Source organism: Phalacrocorax carbo, chromosome 1 (assembly GCF_963921805.1).
Source record: "Phalacrocorax carbo chromosome 1, bPhaCar2.1, whole genome shotgun sequence".
In the NCBI taxonomy this organism is placed as follows: domain Eukaryota; kingdom Metazoa; phylum Chordata; class Aves; order Suliformes; family Phalacrocoracidae; genus Phalacrocorax; species Phalacrocorax carbo.
Genome location: NC_087513.1, coordinates 89,246,212 through 89,268,073, shown reverse-complemented (window position 1 = coordinate 89,268,073; position 21,862 = coordinate 89,246,212). Strand labels below are relative to the sequence as shown.

General features: G+C 47.4%; 1 protein-coding gene and 1 long non-coding RNA gene across 2 annotated transcripts in view; one reads left to right on the top strand and one right to left on the bottom strand.

Moving 5' to 3' along the window:
* The window catches only part of LOC135315794 (uncharacterized), a 212,058-nt gene that overhangs the window by 67,769 nt on the left and 122,427 nt on the right, over positions 1-21,862 (bottom strand). The gene's annotated exons all lie outside the window — the stretch shown is intronic.
* The window catches only part of VANGL1 (VANGL planar cell polarity protein 1), a 46,063-nt gene continuing 29,549 nt past the window's right edge, over positions 5,349-21,862 (top strand). The window contains exons 1-4 of the mRNA XM_064466044.1: positions 5,349-5,434; positions 13,863-14,138; positions 15,883-16,009; positions 18,814-19,421. Coding sequence (XP_064322114.1) covers positions 14,056-14,138; positions 15,883-16,009; positions 18,814-19,421 — 818 coding nt within the window. The 5' untranslated portion in view covers positions 5,349-5,434; positions 13,863-14,055. The remainder of the gene's footprint in view (positions 5,435-13,862; positions 14,139-15,882; positions 16,010-18,813; positions 19,422-21,862) is intronic.

The window sequence follows — 21,862 nt, the reverse complement described above, 5'->3', positions numbered from 1 at the left end:
TGACCAGATAGGACCTATGAAGTGGCATCCCTTCTCAGTGAAAAACTTTCCTTGCCGACCCATGCTGGAGGCGCCGGTGGATGCCATATAAGAGTCGGCAGTAATTCCGAATCACGTTTATACTTGTGCTGGCTCAGTTCATGCTTATGTTTCTTACTTGACATGTCACTGCCTCTGGTTCTTAAAGCGTTGTGCAGACAAATTCTGTCTTTGGTGAGGAATCTCTATGGCCTGTAACTTAAGAATGATCTTTTTATTCTACTCAGGAAACAGTAAAAAAAATGGAGAAATTGATCAGGTTTATGGACATGTATAAATTTGTGATTTGTCACTGAATTTTGTCACAGACAAAAATTATCTGGATATGTCACTGTGTGTTGGAGAAGGTGGAGCCTGGATTTTAGGGAAAGAAAGAGAAAGACTGGTTCCCAAGGTGATGGAGAAAATCTACTGCAAATTCAACCTCAGTATCTTAACAAAAATATTGTATGTATGTGTCTCCAAACAAGGCAGAAACTGGCTCACAAAAATAATCAGTAGAAAAATATAAGGATAAGTAGATGGATTTCTTTTAAAATAAGCTAATCTAATGGTCCTGGTGGGAAAAAGCAAAACAAACCTTTGAGAAAAGAGATGACTTCGAAGCGTAACCTACACGTCGAGTCATGTGAAAACTCCCACTGCTTTACAACAGATGATGCTAGAAAAGACAACCTAGAGCTTTATTTAGGTAATTTGACAGGACAGCAGGTTGGTCACACACTGTGATCAGCAAATCAAAATGTAAGACAGAGTGATTCAAAACACTAAGGGATTTCTTATAAGAAGGGATAATGTCCACATTCCGGAAAGTATCTTTTCTAGTACATCCAAGATCACTTGTGTTCCACAGCTGTGACTGAAAATCCCTCTTTCCCTGGTCTTCTGTCCAACTCATGCTTTTCAGAGTGAAAAAATACAAGCCTGAGGAATGCAGGAGCAGGATTAGTAGAATTACAGATGAGTATTTCCTCTAAAAATTCAGACCTCTATATCATTTTGAATTCTTTGCATGAATGAGTTGCTGTGTGTTTTCCATGCTGGATCCACCTGGCTGGAGAGCAGCTCTGTGGAAAGGGGCCTGGAGTGCCTGGTGGATGGCAAGCTCAACATGAGCAAACAGTGTGCTGCTGTGGCCAAGAAGGCCAACAGGATGCTGGGTTATGTGAAAAAGGGCATCACCAGCAGAGATAAAGAAGTCATCCTGCTCTACTCGGCGCTTGTCAGGCCACACCTGGAGTACTGTGTACAGTTCTGGTCCCCGCTATACAAAAGAGATGTGGACAGGCTGGAAGGGGTCCAGAGAAGGGCCACCAAGATGATCAAAGGACTGGGCAGCCTGCCATACGAGGATAGGCTGGGAGAGCTGGGTTTGTTCAGCCTTGAGAAAAGGAGGCTCAGAGGGGATCTCATCACCACGTACCAGCACTTAAGGGGTAGCTACAAAGAAGGTGGAGGCTCCCTTTTTACGAGGAGTCCCACGGAGGGGACAAGGGGGAATGGACACAAGTTGCTCTTGGGGAGATTCCGACTGGACACGAGAGGGAAAATTTTCACAGTGAGGACAGTCACCATTGGAATAATCTCCACGGGGAAGTGGTTGACTTGGCCACATTGGACACCTTCAAGAGTCGTCTGGACAGGGTGCTGGGCCATCTTGTCTAGACTGTGCTCTTCCTGGAAAGGTTGGATTAGGTGATCCCTGAGGTCCCTTCCAACCTGTGATTCTGTGACTCAACCATCCACCGACCTTGGCCTTGGTCAGATGGTGTTGCATTCGTGAGAAGATGCCTAGAACCTTCTGGAAATGTGATGAGGACAAAAATTGTCTGGATTCTCATGTTTCAGCCAGAAAAAGAATGCTCCTGCTTGCACTTCCTAGTGTTTTCTTGAGTATTTCTTCAAAGTTGAGGATAGAAACAGTCCCCATGAGGAACTACAAGAAGCGAGAATGTCAGTCATGCTTCTGTTGGAAAAAGAAACCAAAGGAACGTTAAGGGAAGCCAGAAGCTGCTTCTTGTAAGATCTGAAAAAGCCTCTTTTCGCTGCCTCGAGCATAAAAGAATTACTTTAACTAACTTACTGAAGTAAGTGCAGGGTGTCTACTAGCCTTCCTCTGCCACTTCCAGTGAATTGGAACATCGGAATTCACATAAGGTTGGGGTTTTTTTCCAAAGAAGAGAAAAGAGGCAAGTTAGGAGCAAATCAAAGGCATTTATGATCTCATGCAAGTTCACTGCAGAAAGGGGTGAAGAATCTGAGATCACATCAATCTTCTGTGCACCACATCATGAAAAAGGCCAAGTTTGGGCCTGACTTCATGTGAGTATCCTACCTCTTCATCTGTCTCTCTGTGTGTGCATCTAAGAGCATGGCATAAAGCAGCACCAGTCTGTGTACTTGACCCCTTACAGATCCTGCCTAAAAGATCCCCTGGCCACTGTGCCAGCAGGAACAGAAAAAGATCAAAACAAGGGAACTGAACAGTGAAGATGTCCTGCATTACCTGCAGACAGAGCACATTCTGGACCAGGGACAGTCTTTGTTTGATGTGGACGTATTGGAGTGATTCCAGCGTAGGTCTGCTAAAATGATGCAGGGGTTGGAGCACCTGATATACCAGGAGAGGCTGGGAGAGCTGGGAATTTTTAGCCTTGAGAAAAGAGGTTTCAGAGTGGAATCAATGTGTGTAAATGCATATCAATGTGTATAAATACCTGATGGAAAGGACTAAAAAAATGGAGGCAGACTCTTCCTAGTGGTATCCAGTGAAAGGTCAAGAAGAAACAGGCACAAACTGAAATACATTAAATTCCATTTAAATATGTGAAAAAACCACCATTTTTACTGTGAGGATGCTCAAATACTGTAACAGGTTGTAGAAGGAGGTTGTGAACTTCCTGTCCTTGGAGGTGCTCAAACCCCAACTTGTCACAGCACTGAGCAACCTGCTTTAGCTGACTCTGTTCTGAGTGGGGAGACTGGACTAGATGATCTCCAGAAGTCCACTCCAACTTAAATGATTCTTCTGTGAATCTGAGATCTGTTCTGGGTAATCTAAAAAAAAAACAAACCCAAACCTCTAATCTTACCTATTCAGTAGTGTACAGGAGCACAGCACTTTACAAATTTCTGAACTGTGACCCTACCACACAAGCAGCTTGACTCATGTAAAACAGTTCCTCATGTCTCAGTGGTTTAAACAGATGAGAGATAAGCGTGTAACAGCATCTCGGCATCTGCCCAAGCCCATCTTCAGTGTATTCCTCCTTTGCCAATTTCTGTGTAACAGCTCGCTATAGCTGGGTGCAAGTGGGCCTCGCTGCTGGGTGTAATCGGTGTCTATGCCAGCTGGGCCTGGACAGGGTGTAGGTGCTGGTCCTCTCTGAGGTTTGTATGCATCCCCAGCTTAGATCTCTTAGCAGTCTGTTTTCCGTGGGGTACTGCAACAACTCCTGCTGCTCTAGACCATGAAACTAGTATTTAGAAATCCTCTAAATCTTGAGCAGCTGCTAGGGTGGCATAGTAGGAAAAGAAATACAGACTTGGCTGAAGAGTTTCTTGGTCACTTTCAAAGAAGTCCAGTTAAAGACGTTTGAAAAAGTCCCCTTTCGCGTGTTGAAGTTCTTTCCCCTGAGTTTCTGTAGCCTCTGAGGCAGGGTAGCACCTCCCCTCATGCTCTTCCCAACTCGGCACAGGTAAAACTTTGCTCCTTGCACCAAGTATCCCCTGTGGCAGATGCATGGCCTGCGTAAACTCTAGCCTGTTGCCTTCTGTCACATTTCCTCTACCTCGTGAGTGGGGAGGAAGAAAGCCCCATTGCCATAGTCAAGCCATGGGGAGCCATCAGCAGCCTGTGAGGCTGAGGCAGGCTTTCAGCAGGGTGTCAGGCGCTTTCCAGGGCAGGGCCATTGCCTGGAATGCAGCAGAGCACTCAGGCCTTGGCAAGTTTAGACACATGTTGATGCATAATACAAGATGGAGCCTATCACTTGATATCGGCCTCTTCCAGTCAGCCACAGGGTTGGGTAAGCATGTACACCATGCAAAACAGGAGGTAATGTAACTACCAAATCAGAGTGGTACGGAAAGGTTTCCTCTAATTCCTCACTGACTTCCATTGTAAAGTCATTCCACGTTGCACAGATGTTGAGTAGGGAGCAAGCACTGCAAATAAAACCATGGTATTATTTTGGAAAAAGTGAGTGAGGGGAAATAGGAAGGGAGAAATAAAAGACATAATCTACAGAGGCCACAGTAATACAACACAGAAACTATGTTATAGGAATAACTTCAGCGTCTTCTGCATTTGTTCCCTCTGTAGGCTGGATTTTCTTAAGTAGTTCAAAAGGCAGGACTGGAATCCAGGAGGTCTAGATTTTCTTCATGCATTCCCAGCTGCTGGTTCATTGTATGGCCTGAAAACTTACTTTTAAAGGGTAAGACAACCCAAAGGTGAAATGAAAAAGGAGCAACATTTGAATACAGAAAAGGCAACTTGCACGGCACACAGAACATTGCCTGTTTCCCTCCCAGCTGCCCAGACCAAGGGGTGTAAGGAATGTGGTGCCCAAGGCAGGCTTTGGGCAGCCTGTTAGAGGCTTCAGGCAGGCGAGGCCCTTCTCCCTGAGGGGCAGGAGGTCTGGCCTCATCGCAGACCTCTTGTGACCAGAGGTGAAGCACGCTGCAACCCCAGGCTACAGTTGCTGGAACAGCCCAAGCGGTCCCGAAGGCTAGGCCTTAACAGTGCCTAGCACAATATGTTTGGCCTTGGGGAGAAACCCAAGAACGTGGTTGTCCTGGATGGGCGAGCTCAAAGGGACTGCTGGAGGAGAGGACGATGGTGTAGGAAGAGGTGAGGGGTGAGGCTGGGTGGAGGGGAGCTGTAGAGCCAGGAGGGCTGAGCCTTGGAGAGGCTGCGAGGCTCAGGAACTGGGCACCCGGGAGCAGTGAGAGGGGCGACGGGTAGGTTTGGGAAGGAGCGGCAGCGGCGGGAGATGTGAGGGAGGGTGCGTGCGAGCTAGGAGGCAGAGGAGGCAGAGCCGCAGGGAGAGGTTCAAAGGGTGAAATCGGGCCTCGAAGGGGTGAGTAGCGGGTCCGGCCTCAGGTCACCACCAGCTACGGCTGCAGCAAGGGCCGGCTGGGAGATGCCAGGGCCGGGGTCTGGTGGGCTGGGGAGCAGGGGGCTGGTGGGCGAGCTGGGGCGGCCGCCCCTCGGGGAGGGAGGCCTGGCCCGGGGGCGGTGCGGCTGCCGCCGGGGGAGGGACGGGGCTGCGGGGCGGTGCCGGGCACAGGAAGCGGAAGGCGGCGGCAGCAGCAGCAGCGACGGCGGCCGCCGCCGGGGGAAGGCGGCGGGTCGGTGCTGGGAGCGGCATGGGGCGGCCGCGGGAGGGAGGTGAGTCGGTCCGTCTGTCTGTCTGTGCGTGCGTGCGTGCGGGGCCGGCGGCGGCGGCGGTGGTGCTGCGCTCTCCTCTCCACCCCACCCTCGGCACCCCGCCGCTGCTCTGCCCCGGGGTCCTCGGGCCGGGGCGGCGGGAGTAGCGGTGGGGTGGCCGCCTCCTCGCCTCCCACGCCGGGTGGCAGAGATCGGTGTGCCGCCCTGCCACACCCCCCACCCCCACCCCCAAACCCCGGCCGGGAGGAGCTGGGAGCCTGGCTGGGGTGCGGCTGTGCCGGCTGCGGAGGGACCCCGCTGTGCCCCCGCTCCCCTGCCCGACGCTTTGCGGGGCGGCCGGGGGCCGGGTCCCGTGGCTGGGCGAGCGGGATCGGCCGGCGGGCCTCCCTCCATCCCTCCCTCCCTCCTGCCGGCCGGGGCTCTGCCGGGCGGCCTCGGTGCTGCCCTCGCCTCCGGGGAGGCTGCTGGGGCGGCGGGTCCCGGCGCCGATGCCGCGGGCGGGAGAAGTCTCCCGGGGTAAAACCCCTAAATGCCGGCGAGGGCCGCAGGTGTAGCCCCTCGCGGTGGGCAGCACCCGCTCTGCCAGGCTTTGCCTTTGAAGGAAAGTCTGCGCTCTTACCGCTCCGGCACGAGTGGATTCCCGCCGGTGCGAAGGCTCGGCTCACGCCTCGCACGCCCAGGCCGTATAAAACAAGCTGCTTGATGCTTTGGCCCAGCCCGCTGGGCAGCAAAGGGGGTCACTACCGAGGGAGGGAGGACTCAATCGCGCTTCTCTGCTCGGAAGCTGGTTTGGTCGCAGAAGCGATGGCCAAAGCCACGGGCTTGCAGGTTGTTTCCGTTCAGCGAGTTACGGCGTGGGGAAGCTCACATGGCCAAAGGTAAATCTGCTCCAGCGACAGCCAAGGAAAGGAGGCTCTCCTCCTGCGCCTCGGCAGCGCTGGCCTGGGATGCGTACCTGAACGCTTCTGAGTGTGCCCAACAGAGGGCAAAGCGATTGCGTTAGCTGTTCGGTTTCAGTAATGGCATGCTTTGGAGGGTTGCTGTGAAACATCACTGTTGTCTTATTTCAAAGACCGTCAAGGCTGTAAACTAAATCCCTTATGCTAAGGGCTGAACTCTTTGACTGCAGGGTCTATGCAATATGCCAGCATAAGTGATTTGATGGCATGGCATTTAGTCTGGGGAAACAGTTCTATCGCTGCTTCAAGCAGTGGGGTTTTTTGGCCCTGGGTTCATAAATAATGACTTGCCCACAAGATCTTTGCAGCTCTAAAGAGTTAAGAAATTAAGTCACACTGGCTGGAAGAGCAAATTAGGATGTTGCGGAGTACATTCTGTGATATCATTGCCTGTGAGCCCCCATCACCAGGGCATCCTGACTTTGAGGAAGAGAGTTGTGGAGAGCTTCAGCAATGCTTTGCAATCTTTGAAGAGCTTCATTCTGACCATGCTTGGCTCTTTTCCTCCGGTGGGGTTTGGCTATATATCTGGCTGCAACTATGGGACCAGTGTTGGCTCTGTGATAATTTCACTTTCTAATTTTGAAAAATAAATGGTGAATAGAGTCTTACAGAAAGCCTCCCTTAAGAATGCTCCCTATGAGCTGAAGTTTTGGAAGGATTCCAGCCTGTGTCGGAACCACCCAGGCAAGTGTCTCAACTGCCCACGGTCGGTGGCCAGCAGCTCTCTGTGGCTGCTGCTGGCCTTTTGGGTTTGGTTATTAGTGGCAGTGTTCTTGGTGGCCCTTAGCTTATGGATATGTGAACATGGGGAGGGCTTAGGGTCACTGGGAGACCAGGATACTGTACTAGGAAAATGCTACCAAGATGATTGCGGTTGTACGACTGCATGTCGTACTGTTGCGGAGGCCTGCCTTCCATCCACCCCCGCTTCTGACAACCAAAGTGAAGAATGATATCAGAAATGTGGCTTTGCTGCTATAGGGCATGTTGTGCTGCACAGGGACCTGAGACGCACAACCGACTGGAGGACTGTGGTGTCCAGTCCTGCTGGTGGAAAACGGTAATCGTAAAAAAGGCACAAGCAGTTTTGTGCCCCTCTGTATCTGGTATTGTCACTGGGGAATTTGGCAGAAGGAGAAAATGAACCCTTGTGAAAACTATCTTATTACTTCTTTTAATTTCTCATTTAAAGAATGAGAAACTTTGCTTTGGAATTATCTGATTTGGGTTAAATTTAAAAAGAGTGGTTATTTCCTCAGGAATCAACACCCTTGCCCTTTCTCCTTGCAAGGTCAGAATGGCATTGGCTTTGTACAGGGTTGAGCAGGAGGAGGGAGATAGAGGGAGACTCTATACCATGGAGTCCAATTGTATTGTGTACCGGGGATTTGATCAGGGCCTATAGGCTTCTTTTTTTTTTTTTTTTTTAAATTCAGATAGAAAATGCGGGAAGGCATGCAGTGTCCTAAAGGAAGGGAAGTGCACTTTCAGTAGAGAAACTTTGTAGTTCATAGCCTTTAATGCTACGTCAGCATCTAAACGCTACGGCTAAAAGTAAACTTTGAAAATAAGGTACAGGCACTGCCTGCTTGGATAGGCAGTGTCTGAAGAGTCTTGCAAGAGTCTTTCCTGTTTGTTTTGAGAAGACTGTCGGGCTTTAAAGGTCAGTATGGAAAACTGTGTTCCTTTGCGCAGTCCCAGGTGCTCTAGTATCCTGAGGGTGAGGTCACAATATCTTCTACCATGTGCATGTCTCTGGCGTTAAGAGGAGCCCTTGAAGGTCTAGCCCCATGGTAGACACATGAGTGAGGAAGCGCAAGCTTTCACCGGTCTGACAGGATGACAGCTGAGGTATAACTTGCATGACAGACTTGAATGCTGGTTGTTCTCTGCAAACTTGGACAGCGCAGATGTGGTTCTTGGAGTGGGCAAAGGACATTCTCCAGGGAGGTACTTCACCGATGGGTCCCACACAATGATAATTCCCAACTTTGAGCTGTGTGACAGGGAGGCAAGAGGCTGGGGCTTACCACTTGGAAACACCGCTGGCTTGGGTGGTGGCTTTCGCCAGGCGTTTCTGTTATCAGTTGAAACAGCCTCGCTGCGTTTTCAGACCTGTGTTCTCTCATGTTTTGATTAAACATGCAGGTGGATTGCTTCAATAACCAAGTGACTTTTCTTTTTGAAATATCCATGTAATGGCCTAATGGTTTTCAGCCTAGGGGCTGGAAATTCCTGGGGGACTATGAAATCTTTCTAAGAAGCCTCTGAGAAGTGAAAGAAAAGAGAACCTATTGCTGGAGGGCTTGAATTTGCTGACTACTAAACATTTTCTTAGGATGAGGGGCTTGCAAATCAAGAGCCTCTGCCATAGAGTGAAATCCCTGGTTTTTATTTTTTTTTTTTTCAAGGCCAAAATTAACCTTATTTAATGAAATGCAAAAATAAATAGAAAGCTTTTGGAAAAACCTTGTTTCCCAAAGCTCATTGGCCATTAAAACTAAAACCCTTGGCTCTGCGAGCAGATCAGCATGGGTGAACTTCTGTGCTTACAGCTTAGATTGCTGTGTTGGGGCCTCAGGAAATTCAAAAGCAAAAGGTTCCTGTGGCATTGCTCATAGGTCTTACTGTATATGCAGTTGAACGCAGCAAGTTACGTAACTTTGCGTTTTTCTGAAGTGAATAATAGGAGTATGCTGCAGCCATACCATGCAGCCGAGTTAATGCCAGAGTTGGAAGACTTCCTCACTGCCTAGCCATCTTTTAATTATTTTTACTCTTGAACCCTAACACTATCCCATAGCTTAGCTCTTGGGGTGCTGTGTGTTTGTAAAGCTCTTCGTTTCAGTAAACGAAGAAGAAAAGATTTCTCAGCACGATAACTTGTGGGCATCCGTCACCCTACAGACAGCTGGTGCTGTTTAACAAGCGAGGCTGACAGCGTACGGAGCTGAATGTGCGCACATCCTCGCGGACACTTGTGGCTGCTTGTGCTCCAGATGGCACTTCCAAATATATGTAACTTCATGAACTGACTGGTAAATCAACTCTTAATTGGTTGCAAGTTTTAAATGGAGTAAGATTGAAACTGTACAGACAAGGATTTCAAAGCTGAGCTGCTTTGGAGTTATTTGCCTCAGCTTCACAGGGGAAAATCCATTGAGAAAGCATAGGATGTAAAAGAGTGCTCGTTTGTGTTTGTCGTCCTTGATTTAAAGATGTAGCTTGCTCTTTTGAATTTCCCTTGGGCTGGGAGCCAAACTGTGCTCCCTTGAAGATGATCACAGAGCAAACTTCGTTGGAAATGGGATTGGGCTCCCAGCATGGAAAATAGCAATTCAAAAGAACTCTTTTTGGAGATTTATGAGCGTATGAAAAGAGGGAGTTACGACGAGTTGTGTGGCTGCGTAGAAACTGTAATTACAGTGATCTCTGCAGTATTCAGGGATTCTCCGCTGTCATGCAGGAATAGGGTTGCAAAATTTCCTTTGGGGTATCCTTAGCATTGTTTTCCATGTAGTACTTGGCATCCTTCTATCATCAGTGAGTAAAGGAGAGGCAAAGTGAGAGTGCTGGCTCTACTGGGAGCAAAGTGCTGGGTGTGCAGTTACGCAGTTGTCGTGGTTGAGGCAGAGAAGGCATTCCTGTCTCCCCTCTAGCTGTTCTCTTGCACTGCTGTTCACCCTGGCGTTGGTTTTGCTGTTTGGGGCTGTGCTGTGAACTTGGTCACGGACAGGATCCAAGACAAAAGTGCGGTGAGGGGGAGAAAAGGGATTTTTGTGTTGTTCTGTTTTCTAGCGGCGCTGTTTGCTCACTGAGAATTGTGTTGACACAACCGAGAGTGGTGAACCATGGTGTGGAGGTGGAAGCTACTTACATGGGCTTTCTTCTCAATGCCAAAATACAGTGCAACTGTATCCTCGGGCTGAAGGAGCTTGCTTTCACACAGGGCCAGCAGCTCTGCAAACAGACCGTGCCTTCAATGGTGTCCTGCAAGATGTAATGATCTTTTGTGAAGCTGTTTCAATTGGCTAAATTGGGCTCTCAATTCACGCTTGTTTGTGGAGGGATGAGGCCCCAAATGATGGGGCTGCTTCTTTATGCAGCACAGTTGTCCCTGCCCAGAGAATCATCATTAACGGTGATTTAGTAGAGGAGGTGTTTAAAGACTGCTTACTTTGAATATGATTGTGCTATATAGGATACACGCACAGCTTGTCTTCTCTACCATTGCCCAGGTTCTTGTGGTTGGCACTATTGGGGTGGTTGCTAATTCGCGGTTGGCTTCTGTCTATGCCATTGAAATTGCTCCAACCCAAAGATGTAGTTTAGCATGTTACTTGTCTTTTGGTCCTCTCCCTACCTCTTCCCCAGTAGTTCCAGAAGCTTTCCTGGGGTAGGGCAGGTCCCCTTCCTGCTGTAGAATAGACTAGGAGGTAGGTAGCCTGCTTGGCTTGGCTATGAGGAGTGTGTGTTTGGACTGTGCCCCTCCCTCCTTGGTTTCTTCATTTCATCCTGCTCAGACTGGAAGAGGTGTCTAGCTAGCAGCCCAGGGTATCCTTTGTTGGCCAAATCTAGGAAGCCTTGTTGGCCATCATCCTCGGTTAGGCACTGGACAAAACCAGTGGTCTTCTGCTTTTTGCAGCTGAAGTTGAGCAGATACGTTTTATTCCTGGCAGCCCCGTAACTGCCTTGGCAGGAAGATCTATGTAGCCACCACTGTGTCCTGCAGCTGGGGCCAGGAGGTGGTGCAGAGTCCCCAGCTTCCTTGTATTGCTTTTGACAATAATCCAGGAGGCTTAATGTTTTCGGGCTCCTTCTTGTCGACTTCTCACAGAGCTGTGTCAAAGCTGTTGCTCTTGTTTACACAGAGAGTGAAAGTTGGCGTGATCCAGCCTGCGCTGATGTTCCTGTGTTGGCCTTCCCATGAGTCTGCTTTCTGTGCCAGGTGCCCAACACTGCCTTGCTTCACCCACCGTCAAATGGGCACCGCTCGCTCATGGTTCCTGTCTAGGCAGCCTGTGCATTTCCACAGCAGCCTCTACCTGCTGAAATGTTCTCTAACATCTCCAGGGAAGCGTGACCCTATGCTGCTGGGGCTGAGGGGGCAGAAGCGGGGCTCTGTTCCCGGTACCTGTCCCAGCTCTGATTCTTCAGTTGGGGAGCTGGGGGAAAGAATTCTGTTCCATGGTTAGAGGAAAAGGCTGGGAGTTGATACTTTCCCAGAAGCCAAGGAAGAATGCATAACCCTTACTGATGTACCCCAGGAGCTCTCTTTGCTTTCCCTATTCCTGTAATGTGGTGGTATCTATTTGTGAAGACAGTGATTGTTCTCAAAGGGACTCCAGTAACATCACAAACAGTCAGTGGTTTAAGCCCATAATACTTGTTCCCACCTTTTGTACAGCTGAGGGTGTTCCTTGTTTGTAATGCCTAATGTTTCCAAAGTCCTGTGTTACCATCTCCTCTACGGGTACCATAGTGCATTTTGAAGGCAGGGGGGTAGTGGCCTCACCCCCATTTATCGAAGGACAGACACAGAGGAAGGGTTTTTCCAAGGTTGCATAGCAGGACAGAGGTAAAAATCGGGTTTAATGAGTCCCAGCTTATTGGCAGATCCATAATCTGCAGGCTGTGTGCAAGTCTAGGGAGTTAATGAGTGTTACATCATGTGTCCCAGGCTGGGGAAATTTTATTCCTGTTACAGTAACGATGCCATATTCCGAACTGTGCCGTGCCTTGGCTTTATGTCTTGCTGTGTTTAAATTCATCCTCATTCCTTCCCTCCCAAAACCAGACCTTTCATTCCCATCCTTATTTGTCCTCCCTAGATTCTGTGCTGCCTTTAAGGAGCTTTTCTCGAGGCACAATATGCCCTTTGAGCTTGGGAATTCCTGTACACAAAAAGTCTGCCATGTTGTGTGTCTGTCCCGTCCATGTGTGTCCTCCCGCCCCTCCCCCAGTCCTGTCTTATCCTTTCTAGGAGCCCTGGCAAGCCCGAGTGCAAATACCTGCAGCTCCCGATGCAGCAGGAACACTACTTCGTTGCAGATTACACTGCCAGCCAAGGAACCCTGTGGGGAAGAGGCTTCATTTTTTTGGCCATCTTGTATGTGGTAGAGCTCTCTGCTCGCTTATGAGCTTTTCTGGAGGTGTTAGTGGAGGAATCTTATGGCTGGAAAGAATAGTTGGCCAAGTATAAAGCCCGATTTCTGTTGTTGTCCCTCGGTGTTTGGGGAGGGAGAGGGCTGAAAGCAGTGCTTGACTGTTTTATTGCTAACAGCTTTGAAAACTGCTGTGAGCAGAAAATAATGGAGGGATCTAATTTAATTTTAAAGCAGTCTTTTGCCCACTCTGAAAGTACGGCATGGCTGTAGTCCTGTGTTGGCTGGAGACAGCAGCCTTCTGGGCAGGAGGCATGTGAGAGCGCTCCTTCGTGCCAAATGCTGGGCTGTGCCAAAGTACCTCTGTCCGTACCTGCAACCCCTCCGTCTGCACCATTTGCTATTTGCGTATGTTTCCCCAAACTGGTGACTGACTCCCCTTCTTTGCATTTCTCTTCTCACCTAACGCAGGATGTGGGTTTGGAAAGCAGGATGGTCTCTCCCGTTCTTCCCATCAGGGTTTTTGACATGTCACTACTGGGAGTTGTTCTGATGTCACCCTGCTACTGTTCCAAAAAACATGACCCTCTTCTGCCCTTAATGGATGGGACTTAAGGTTCTGTTCCAAATGGAAGTATGTTGTAAGAAGTGTTGGCCCATATAAGCTAGATATGATCTCTAATCGACTCTCCCTAGTATTATTAGTATGTGTATATATAGAGACAATTTTTAATAAAATTCAATTCCTCGAAGCCTAAATTAGCTTCTGGAGGCAAAGGTTACAAAGAAAGGGAGGTGCACATAGGGCCATTGATCGAATAGTAACTAATGCTTGTAAAATGGGCATGCCTTGCAGTTGTGAAAACAAAGTAGGTTCAGACATGGTGGTCTGATCTTCTGCATTTATCCTAGGAAAGTCACCCTCACCCCCCATCCCTTCTTCCTCTAGACTATAATGCTGCAGTTCTGAATCTGGGGTATTTGGGCTGTGTGTTACACAGGTGAAGAGATGGCGATGTGGAAGTCAAGCCCAGTACTTTTTCTGGGGGTGAGTTGCTGTATCTAGGCTGCTGAGCCACCTCCAAGTCACTTGTCTTTTCCACATGACTTGCAGTCTTTCTTCTGGATTTTTAGATAAATGGGCCAGATTTGGCAAAATAGAGATATGTTACCAGCTTATTTAAAGCTCTACAAATGCATGTATTTCTCTAGACTGGAAAGAGATATCAGCCAGGACAAGCTTGCAAATTGGGCACAGTGTGATGAGCGGTGACATCTGGCCAGGGTGAGGGAATTGCTGCAGTAGGAATGCTGTTTTGCCTTGCTTAGAGTGCACTTCCATGGCCGTCTGTCTTTCCTTAGGTCGATTGTGAGGAGCTGAGCACCCTCCCTTCCCTCCCCTCTGATTGGATTCCTTGTAAATGAAGCTCACTCGCTCCCTGAAGACCAGACCTCACTGATGACTGGCAAGCAAAGAGTACCCAGAAAAGCACTTTTACCACGGACTCCACTTCAGGAACAAAAGTAAAATCTGTGCCCCTTCCGTGCAGACCCGATGTCTACTGCAATGGATACGGAATCGACATATTCGGGATACTCCCACTACTCAGGTCACTCCAAAAAAGCCCATAGACAAGGGTAAGGAAATGTTTGTTTTTAATTACTTGCTGCTCTAAGCTAGGACTTGTCCTGGGGAAAAGAATTGTAAGCCAAGATGAAACCAGTGGGGCCACAGCTTTGGAGGAGATGCATGTGGAGACTCCTCGTGAGGAGCCTAGCGAGGAGACTGGAAGCAATAACGCTGCTAATTTAATGATATTCAACCTGTTGCATGCAGGCTGAGGTCATGTATGACCAGAAAGATTGGGAAAGCAGCAGGAGAAGGAAAAGATCACTTAACTCTGCTCTCAAAGTACAGTGGATGAGTAGGGTCCCCGGGGAGAAGGCATGTCAGACTTCCTAAACTAATAGTTGCCAATTGTTTTCTCTGCTGATGCCATTTCTGCATTGTGTAATGATAAGGTTTCCTATCTCTCTTCACTGCTTTCCTGGCTACTCTGTTGCTGGTGTGTTGGGGTTTTTTAATAGAATTTGAGTGGTACTTGAGTCTATAAGAAGTCCTTTATCAACATTGATTGGATTAGAAGTCAGGCTTTTCTGAATTTGAATAGCACTACCACTTTGCTGTGGTAGTTTAGCAGCCTCAAAAACCATCTCGCTCTAGAACTTCTGATTACTTAGAAACATCCTTTCCACCTTCCCCCCCCCCCGGCATCATCATTAGTTTTACATGCAAAACGTGTCGCTTACAGTCTTTGCAACTTAGAACTGAGCTGGTCCAAAATAACTTTGCATTTCAGAATCAATTACCTCATGTGGTTGGAAAAAGAATTCTTTACTCACAGTCCAGTCATTGAGTAAAAAAATCTTGTTTGCCTTTTCTTCCTCCTTTAACACCCCCAATATGGATTGCCCTTTGAAGCTTAGGATGCAATGTGGAAAGAGGCATTCAAAGTTCCCAAAACAACATACAAAATCCTAGAGCGTCTTACTGTGAACAGGAAAAAAAATCTCATCCCGTGAAACCTTTGGGATTTGGTAATTCCAAGAGAGGTGCAATGGAGAGAGCAGAGCTGGGGTACTGGGTGCTCCTGAGCTTTAAGCTGGTCCCAGAACAGAGTGAGGGTCTCTGGTGCAAAGGCTGCTTTCCAGGTAGGAAGGGGGAGGAAAATATTGGTGGGGCTTAACTCATCTTGAGACATTCTCAGATGAGAAGCCACGAGGTCTACCAGGGTACTCTGGAAGCAAGCACTACCCTAGCACCCTTGATGTTCTTGCTGTCTTTGTACGAGGTTAACTGGGGTTGATTAACCAGTGGAAATAAACTTTACCAATTGTCTTACAGTGTTAAGGTCCTAGCTGACACGACTCAACATTGCAGGAACGAAATTGACTAATTCTTTGTGTTAACATGTTCCTTTGAGATATTTTATTGCTGGTGGAGAGCTCTGTAGACCAGTTTATCCCAAAAGTAGTGGCCAGTTGTTTGGAGAATGCAAGCTTCCCTTTCAAGCATAGCACTGGTAGAAGCTGTTTTAAGAGAAACTGAGGTGGTGGGGATGTACGCCTGTTCCCTTTGCTCCCCTCTTCAATTGCTGAGAGGGTAGACTGTGCCAGCCACCATGCTGTAGGCTGCTCTGGTCAAGGTCCTCTTCTGAAGCTTTTTTGTCACAGGTTTGATCCATATTGATAAAGAGATGGGCAAGCATGACTACGACCTAATGCCTAGGGTACCTGCTGCAGGTGGAGGTGTAGCAGATTCCAGGCCCTGTTCCAGAAACTATCTGGTAATGTTTTTCTCCTCTTGCTCTGTTTGGAAAAGGAGTCGGGACAGGCACAAATCACCGCGAAGCAAAGATGGCAGTCGGTCTGAGAAGTCCGTCACTATCCAGACACCTCCTGCAGAGCCGCTGCTTGGGAATGATGCCTCTCGGGCAGAGGAGGGACAGGTAAGGAGGGAGCAAAAGCAAACGTGGAGTGTGGTTTCTGGAACAGAGCGTATGACTTAGCAGAACACGACTGGGAAAAAAAGTGTTGTCCATGTGCCGTTGGTAAAGAAGAATCATGACTTAGGGGCAACCTGTATTCATGCATAAAGCCACGGTCTCAATTAGTTTTATCTTTTTCTGAGAGCATTATTTTTGACAGCACCAGTACTGATGACTACTCCTGGGGCACTACTTTGCTCTGTTTCCAGAGTGTCATCTGCCATGCTCTGTAGGAACATCTTGTTTCCATCATCTCACTGTTCATTACTCAGGACAACCCTCTCACCTGTATGTGCACTTTTGTTTTTAAGCAGGATTTGCTCTAGGTAATCATGTAAAGCACAGTAGGACCAGGATCCTAGTAGGGAAAGGAGGCAAGAAATGTAAAACTAATGTTGAGAAGGATGATGAACTCATGAAAACTAGTATACTAACACGGGGTTAAGTAAAGAATGGAATAATGCTGGCTTTAGATTGCACCTAGGATGGGTCCAGTAATCTCTCTGCTCTAGCAGTTGATGTGAAGGTCCTGTTCGTTTTCAAAGAATGGCTGATGCCCCAAGACATAGTATGCGTGAGTTTCAGTGCCTCCTGGATTGGATTTGGAGTGAGTTAATCCTTGGCTGTGGGGCTCCACCTCTGCCCTTTAAAAAAAAAAAAAAAAAAAAAAAAAGGAAAAAAAGATGCCTACTTTCCACCCAAATAGTGTACGGTAGTACTTTTAACAGTATTCATGTAGCTACAGGTGGGCTTACTTCATGTACTGCCATTTGGTGTTTTGTAATCGAATGCTTGTTTTCATGAGTCCCAGATATTACTCTGAATAATCTAAAGGTGCTGGTGAATTCTTAAGCCCTTGTTTTCATGCAGACCTCCTCAATGTGAATTAAAGTCAAAGCAAAATAAGTTGATGTATGAGCAAGACACTTTCCTGGGGAGCAGGTGCCCTGGGTTGGGTCCAACAGCTCTGTATCACTGGAGAGTTAGACTCATATTTCCATATAACTCCATGACTTTTTTTTGTGCTACTTAAAGTATGAAGTGCTGTTACAAGGAGTAGACTGGGACTAGGGTTGCCTATTGTCTTCTGGGCTGTAGCCTTAAGCTGCTGTGGTGTTTCTGGCCCTTCTTTGTAGTTCCTTATTCCATCAAATGGAGGAAACTATGCAGAGCTATTTCATGCATAAACATAAAACAGTTGAAATGCTTAGATTGCTTTTCTGGAGACACTGGTAAAGAGGGAAATGTGGTAGGATTATGCTGTTTTTCAGGACATGCTACAATGCAGATATCTCTTCTGGGGCCTCTGTTTGGGTGAGAAGTGACCCAAAAACTGCTCATATTGATTCAAGACGCTGACTGTGGTCGGTCTGTCTCAAAACCCTACTGCTCTAGGCATGGGAGGTATTCATGTCTTGGAGTGCATTAGAAGTTAAATCCCTGGAATTGTTCAAAGTAGCTGTGCTGCCGCTGTCTACTCCTTTCCAAAAGATTCTTGAAGACTCTTTCCTCTAACTCGTTCAAAGAAGCAAATAAAGGTTTGAAATGATACCTGTTTCTTTAAAACATAACACTTTTAACAGCATGTGTAACTGCAGAAGTCTGGTGGAAGGTGTAAATCCTGTTAGTGACACAGGCTGCAGGAAGATACACTCAGGAGGGTAGGAGGAAGAGCAAAAAATGTGCTTCTGAATGAGCGTTGCAGCTACAAAGGTGTCAGGTGCCAAGCAACAAAGCGCACGCGTTGCCGCTGGTGTGTTCTTGTGGGAAGTGTCAGGAGTCTTCATGTGCATGAGTCACTCCAGCAGCAGCTGTGAGTCACATCCACACATGTCAATGTAACTCTTTGGCCATGCCAGCTCCAGGAAGGGGCAATTGGAGGCATCATAGGATGGGAGAACTAGCTTACAGAAGTCCTCTGATGCTAGCTAGGGAAGAAATACGACTTTCAGAAGATGTAATGTAATCTGAAGCTTGACTGTATGGTGACTGTATTTCAGGTAAGCTTCATTGTGGCTGAGTGGCTTCTGACAATGTCCTGGACTCTAATGCCAGAGCTACTTGGTAGTCTAGGATCCTCTAAATAAATCCTCCCCCATACCTGAAAATATCCTCTCTGACTGCCTGTGATTTGTTGGTTTAACTAAACTTTTATTAGAATATGTCAGCTATTGAGGGTAGTGCTACTGTAGAGGAGAATAAAAGAAAACAAAGTGGAGGAACTTGCTGGAAGTGCGGTTGCTTCTGTTACGGGTGGAAAAATAATGTGTGAACATGTTTTTGATTGTGTAACAACAACAACTGGCTTGAAACACTGAAATGAAAGTTTCCCTTCCAGGTGCTTCTGTGGTGCACTTGCACCGCATAATTTGTGGGCTGGAAGAGCACTAATCCTTGCCCTGCACGTGGGAACTGATGATTACTGCAGTTTCCAAGAGTTGTGTGATATTACTTGTTAAGTGTGCTGGAAGAGGAACCTCTGGGGTACAGTGGGTGGCATAGCAAGTTGGCCTCCCTGCTCTATAGTTAGTTTTTAACACCTAACATTTATAGTCACTGGTTTGGACAAGTTGCTGTTGTTTCCAAGCTTTTGTTAATTTTCAGGGTTGATTATTAAATATATTAAAGATGTTGCTTTTGCTATATATTGTTTTTTTCCCTGGTACTTAAGTCTGTTGTAGCAGTCTTTTTCCAGAAGAAAAATAGAAGACCTGGAAGGAATAACCTGATTGTTTCAATATTATCTTTATCTCTTCTTTCTTCAGGATGACAACTGGGGTGAGACCACGACAGCAATCACAGGCACCTCTGAGCACAGCATTTCCCAGGAGGACATTGCCCGGATCAGTAAGGATCTGGAGGACAGTGTTGGGTTGGACTGCAAACGTTACCTGGGCTTAACAGTGGCAGCTGTTCTCGGACTCCTTGTCTTCCTTACCCCCATCGCCTTCATTCTGTTACCCCAGATCCTGTGGCGGGATGATCTGGAGCCGTGTGGTACTGTCTGTGAGGGACTGTTCATCTCTGTGGCATTTAAACTCCTCATTCTTCTGATTGGGACCTGGGCTCTGTTTTTCCGCCAGCCTAAGGCAGATATACCAAGGGTGTTTGTGTTTCGGGCCCTTCTGTTGGTCCTTATATTCCTGTTTGTGTTTTCCTACTGGCTTTTTTATGGCGTTCGCATCTTGGACTCAAAGGACACCAACTACCAAGGAATAGTGCAGTACGCGGTGTCTCTGGTGGATGCTCTGCTCTTCATTCACTACCTGGCCATTGTGCTGCTGGAGCTGCGGCAGCTGCAGCCCATGTTCACTGTCAAAGTAGTTCGGTCAACGGATGGAGAGTCACGATACTACAGCTTGGGGCACTTGAGGTAGGTACAAGCCCTTCAAGTTCAATGGTGTAGATAAGTGTGGCTGTGCTGTAGCGCGAAGCATCAACTTCTTTTGTACATGTGCTATCGCTGGTTTCTGAATCTTCCCCCAGAGAAGTCCTAGAGTCTCTCCAAAGTTACGAAACTGAATCTCTCTTCCCCCTCTGTGAGTGTGGGAGAGGTTGTCCCTGCTTCGGAAGAGTTCTGTGTATTTCTGTAAATGAAAAGAGCTGATGGCACAGCTTCAGGCTGGTCATTGAGCTAAGTCTGATGAGATCTTTGTTTAAGATCATCTTCTGGGCTTCTTGCCCTTTCTTCTTGCTGGAGGAAAAAAGGAAAGGCCTCCTTGTGTAGCTGGGGCTGGCTTGTGCTCCTTGGCTGCATGGGCCAGGCGCCACCTTCAGAGCAGCCTTTTAGGCCGTGCAGAGCATTGTTCCTTGGAGCCTTCTGACAGCAGGCCAGTCCATGTGGCTGCGGCTAAAGGAAGAAGTAAGTGGCCCCGTGCAAGAATGCATTCAGCAAGCTAACATTTTCTGCAGCTTTTTGTTGGCTTGAGGGAAATAACATTTAGTCGTGCTGAAGCAGTTGCCTTGATGCAGCTAAAATCTCCAGCAGTTCAGGCATTTAGGAATAATATTTTAAATGAGTACTGGGGCACATGTAGGTGCTTTTTTTGGCAGCGCTGTGCAGCTCCTGGTTTGGTTTTGTAGCATGATGCTCTTTTCGCCATAGGTATGGATCAGTTTGCTGTGTCGCATGTATCTGGGAGTGTCTGGGAGCTGTGCAATATCCATAGGTATTAACACATGCACGCCTGTTTCCACCATCCTGCTGGGGTTAATGCTTCCCTCAGCAAAGGTACAAGAAAGGACAGGTGTCTCAATCTCCTTAGTTCCCATGTCCTGGGCAGCTCTCTAGAAATCTCTTAGTTCCTGTGCCCTGTGAAGCTAGCAGCTCAGCTCTGAAGATGGTTCCCCAGACTGTATGTGGACTTAAATGTCTGTTCTGCTTATCTCGTCCAGACCCCTATGGCATGCGTATCTATGGCAGATGGAGAGATTAGTGTCTGCTGGTTTAAGTGGATGTAGGAACTGTCTCCTGCAGCCATTAGCTTAGAAATGGAATTGCTTTGAAGCAGATTTAGTGGTTGAAGCTCAGATCTGGGAGTCGACTCCTGGTTGTTGTTTCTGGCTTAATGGAAGAACTCAAGGCCTTTTGGGTGAACTAGGTCTGGACTCTGCTGTGTTTCTTTCTCTGTATAACATGAAGGAGAGCCCTTCTTCTATAACGGAAGTGCTCCTGTTGACTTAATGAAAGGTCACCTTCAGGACTTGAAAACCAACAGAGATTAGTTCATTTATTTTATTGTGAAACCATTGGTTTGGGTTTTTTTAACTTAAAAATTCCTCTGTGGTAAGTGACAGATCCAACATTGTCTTTAAGACTAGGGAGATGACTTCCAAAGAGTTCCCCACATGCCACAGCTTTGTGCCTTGAGGTGTGCCGGGGCAGCTCTCTCATAAGTGAATTCTGCACAGAACGTTCAGTACATGTATGTATGTACCTATATATACTCACACAGTGTGCAGGTTTAGTTTGAGAGAGTTTGCTAGTTGCGTGGTGGTAGATTGTTGGTTTGCATTCAGAGGAATTAAGATCCTACGCCTGCTGAAGTCTGCATACCTGGCTTTAACCATGTAAGTAATCTTGCCATCGGAAGCAAAGAATTTGCTCAGGAGCCAAGGCCTAAATATTTAATAGCACATGTGCTAGAAAGAATGTTCTCTCCAACTCCTTCGTTGCAGCAAGGTTTTGAAATGCCTTGGGTGATGCAAGGGTAGCAAACAGTTGTAAAACCTAGGGTGAAATCTGAGACATATGAAAAATTAATAAATTCTCCTTTGTTGGCAAGCTGACTGCAGCTTTGTTTGGCGTATTGAATCCAAACCATACAGCATGTAGATGCTTCAGTGTCTTGTGTCACTGGAGAGTTTTTTGTCAAGCATGTCTAATAATGGTAAACTAGTGTTGCTTTCTCCTTAGTTTCTGACAGATGAGTGTAATGTGTATTGACACATGTTTTGAAGCCTGTATGTCTTTATGTCTTCTCTAATGTAAAGGTAGAACTGTGTAGGTTTGATCAGTGGCCAAGTGTCTCCCAACTAAGGGAGAGTTCATTCTCTTTTGCTATAAGCAACAGGGAGAGTGATTGTGTGTAAATGGTAAGAGCTGCTGGTCTTGATACAGAGTGTGGCCCCAATGGAATGAGTGCTGTAAGAGCTGAATGCAGTTGGTATCTCCTTCAACTTCTAAAGGCTTAGGATTGCAAGATGTTTATGCAAAATATGAGAAATTTGGGAACTTTTGCACACATTTTGCAAGGTTTGTATAAAGGTCTTGACACACTTGGTGGACTGTCAATCAGGGTCACAAGGGGCTAC